This window comes from Colobus angolensis, unplaced genomic scaffold (assembly GCF_000951035.1).
Source record: "Colobus angolensis palliatus isolate OR3802 unplaced genomic scaffold, Cang.pa_1.0 Scaffold247, whole genome shotgun sequence".
Classification (NCBI taxonomy): domain Eukaryota; kingdom Metazoa; phylum Chordata; class Mammalia; order Primates; family Cercopithecidae; genus Colobus; species Colobus angolensis.
Window position 1 is genome coordinate 3,197,513 of NW_012115677.1, and position 2,688 is coordinate 3,200,200.

Consider the following 2,688-nt stretch of genomic DNA (forward strand, 5'->3'; position numbering starts at 1 on the left):
CTGTTGAACCCAGATCAGTAGTTACCCACCTTCAGATTTTTGTTTTGTGAAGAAAAAAAGCCCCATTGCTCTAAAGCATTCTTTGGTGTTCTATCATTCGCCATCAAAATGATCTCCAACCTAACAGATTGATACTTGTCTAAAGTTGACCTTGTCTTTTTTAGCCCTGCTCCCCATTAGTTTCTCCTTCTTGCTTTACTATTTTATTTATGATGTCGTGACTTCCTCATTCTCAGAACTTTGAAGTTATCTGCATTTTCCCTTTCCTATGTCCTTTTCCACATCTAACCAGTCAGTAATTGTCTTGTCTTTTATATTCCACTTTTATTTCAGGGCCTTAGCATCTGGATCTCTCCGTTTTCTGTTTCCAGTCTGGAAAACATGATATCGTCAAATCAACTTTGTCTTAGGATCAGCCAGACCTGGATTCAAATTCTGTCACCTCTACCCTCTAGCTATGTGATCTTGACCAAGTTATTAATCTTTCTGAATCTCTGTTTTCACATCTTCAAATGAGATTCCTAATGCCTACAGTAATGGCCATGTCGAGGTGTGTAAGCTAATGCAAACGTTGCATGGTCATCTCTAGAGAGAAAATGTAGAAGTTAAAAATTTAGGAGTCAGATTATATAGGCTCAAACCCCAGTTTAAACTTTATTGATGGTGTAATTTTGGGCAAGTTATTTGGTTCTAGTGGTTACTTTATAGATTGATTGAGATTTTCCCTGTAGACAATCTTGAATGTGAACACTGGCAGTTTTACTTATTTTTTCTGATTTTTATGTCTTCTATTATTTATTTTTCTTCCCTTATTGCATTTTCCAGGAATGCTAGGACAAAATTGAATAGAAGGGGTGAGAATGGATGCTCTTGTTTTGGTTATGATCTTATAAAAAATAGTTTGCTATTTTGCCACGTTAGTTGTCTTTCATGTAGTTGTTTTTTTTTAAGCAAATTCTCTTTTCTGAAATTACTGAGATGATTATATTATTTACATTGATTGTAATAATTATATTATTACATTATATAGAATTTACATTGACTGAATTTCAAATGTTAAGCCAACCTTGCCTTCTTAGAATATATACTACTTTGTCAACATGCATTACATTTTTTACATATTACTTTATTCAACTTACTAATATTTTATTAATGTTACTTTCATGTCAATTAATGAGGGATATTAGCCTATAACTTTCTTTTCTTATTTTAGTATCAGGATTATTCTGGCCTCATCAAATGAATCAAGAAACATTTCCTTTTCTTTCCTATTTTTTCCCTCTATTTTTAAATGAACTTATATAAGATCATGCTATTTATTTTACAAATGTCTTATAGATATCTGGGCCAGGAATTTTCTATATGAAAAACTTTTTAATGACAAATTCAAACTCTGTAATAGAGGTCTATTCATATTTTCTCTTTCTTTTCATGTCAGTTTTGATAAGTTATTTCAAGGAGTTTGTGCATTTCATCTAAGTTATCAAATTTATTGACATAGAGTTGTTCATAGTATTCCTTATAATCCTTTTAATGCCATTAGGATATGTAGTGTTGTTCTGTCCTTTGTATCCCATATTGGTAATTTGTGTCTCTTTTTTTTTTAATTCATTCTTACTAGGAGCTTCCCAATTTTGTTAATATTTTAAAAGAACAAACTTTTAGTTGATTTACTCTGTTCTTTGAGAAATGTATTGATTTTTGCTCATTGTTTTTTTTCCTTTTCCCTCCTTACTTTGGGTTTAACTTATTCTTTTTCTGGCTTCTTAAAGTGGAAACTTAGTTGGTTAATTTTAACTTTTCTTCTTTACTAATATAAGCATTTCAGCTGCAATTTCTCATTTTCAACACAAAAAGGGAAGCACAGGTATTCTTTTGTTCAGTATTTATAAACTTAAACTATTTCTGCTGGAGAAGAACAATTAATCAAGCTGATGCTGGGACCTCTTGACTCCCTTAGCCTCAAGAAGATACTTTGCAGTGTGTTGAACAGTGTCCTCAACAACATTCCAACAGTGATTCAGCAGTGAGTTTCATAGGCTCTTTCAATACGGTGTAATTCTAAAGAAACATTAAGAAAGGGTAATTCTGCGAGGGGGCCAATATATAGTTTTCTGGTGATCTGATTTAATCCAAGAAAATATTCTGGTATATTTTAGAAATAGATGGATTGTTTTTCTTACTGTAAATCGGCTATAAATATTGTTTTTTTCACATTTGAGCCATTAATAATGATTATGATTAGGTTGCAATGACTTTGAAGTAATATTTTCCGATAAATACCTGGAATCATTCTATTCTGTGTTGTTGGCTGAATGAATAGTAATAAGACTTTGGTGTCAGCCAAACTGGGGGAAAATTACATTCCTGTTTGGCTATCATTTGACCTTTATATTCCATTGCTTTATTTCATTTCATGTATCATTTTGTAGCCAAACAAGAATGTATGCCTTAATGGTGGTCCATCTCCTCTGTGAGGATGTAGGGGCAAGGGTGTATTCTCAAGGAGGAATATTGGTGCCACTCTCACAAATAGACAAATAGTGGTCAAGAGCCCACAAGTAATGCTACAGAACATAGCTCCTCTAATTACAACTGTGGAAACCAAGGGACATATGTTAATTGCCCTGGAGTAATCTTAAAATGCTTATCTGTGAGTGAAATAATTTTCTAAAAACACTTTTTTTT

General features: G+C 32.4%; 1 protein-coding gene across 1 annotated transcript in view; it reads left to right on the forward strand.

Moving 5' to 3' along the window:
* The first annotated feature begins 262 nt into the window (after positions 1-262).
* The window catches only part of LOC105514543 (rap guanine nucleotide exchange factor 4-like), a 69,678-nt gene continuing 67,252 nt past the window's right edge, over positions 263-2,688 (forward strand). Inside the window, exon 1 of the mRNA XM_011945965.1 lies at positions 263-550. Within this exon, the coding sequence (XP_011801355.1) occupies positions 513-550 (38 nt within the window). The 5' untranslated portion in view covers positions 263-512. The remainder of the gene's footprint in view (positions 551-2,688) is intronic.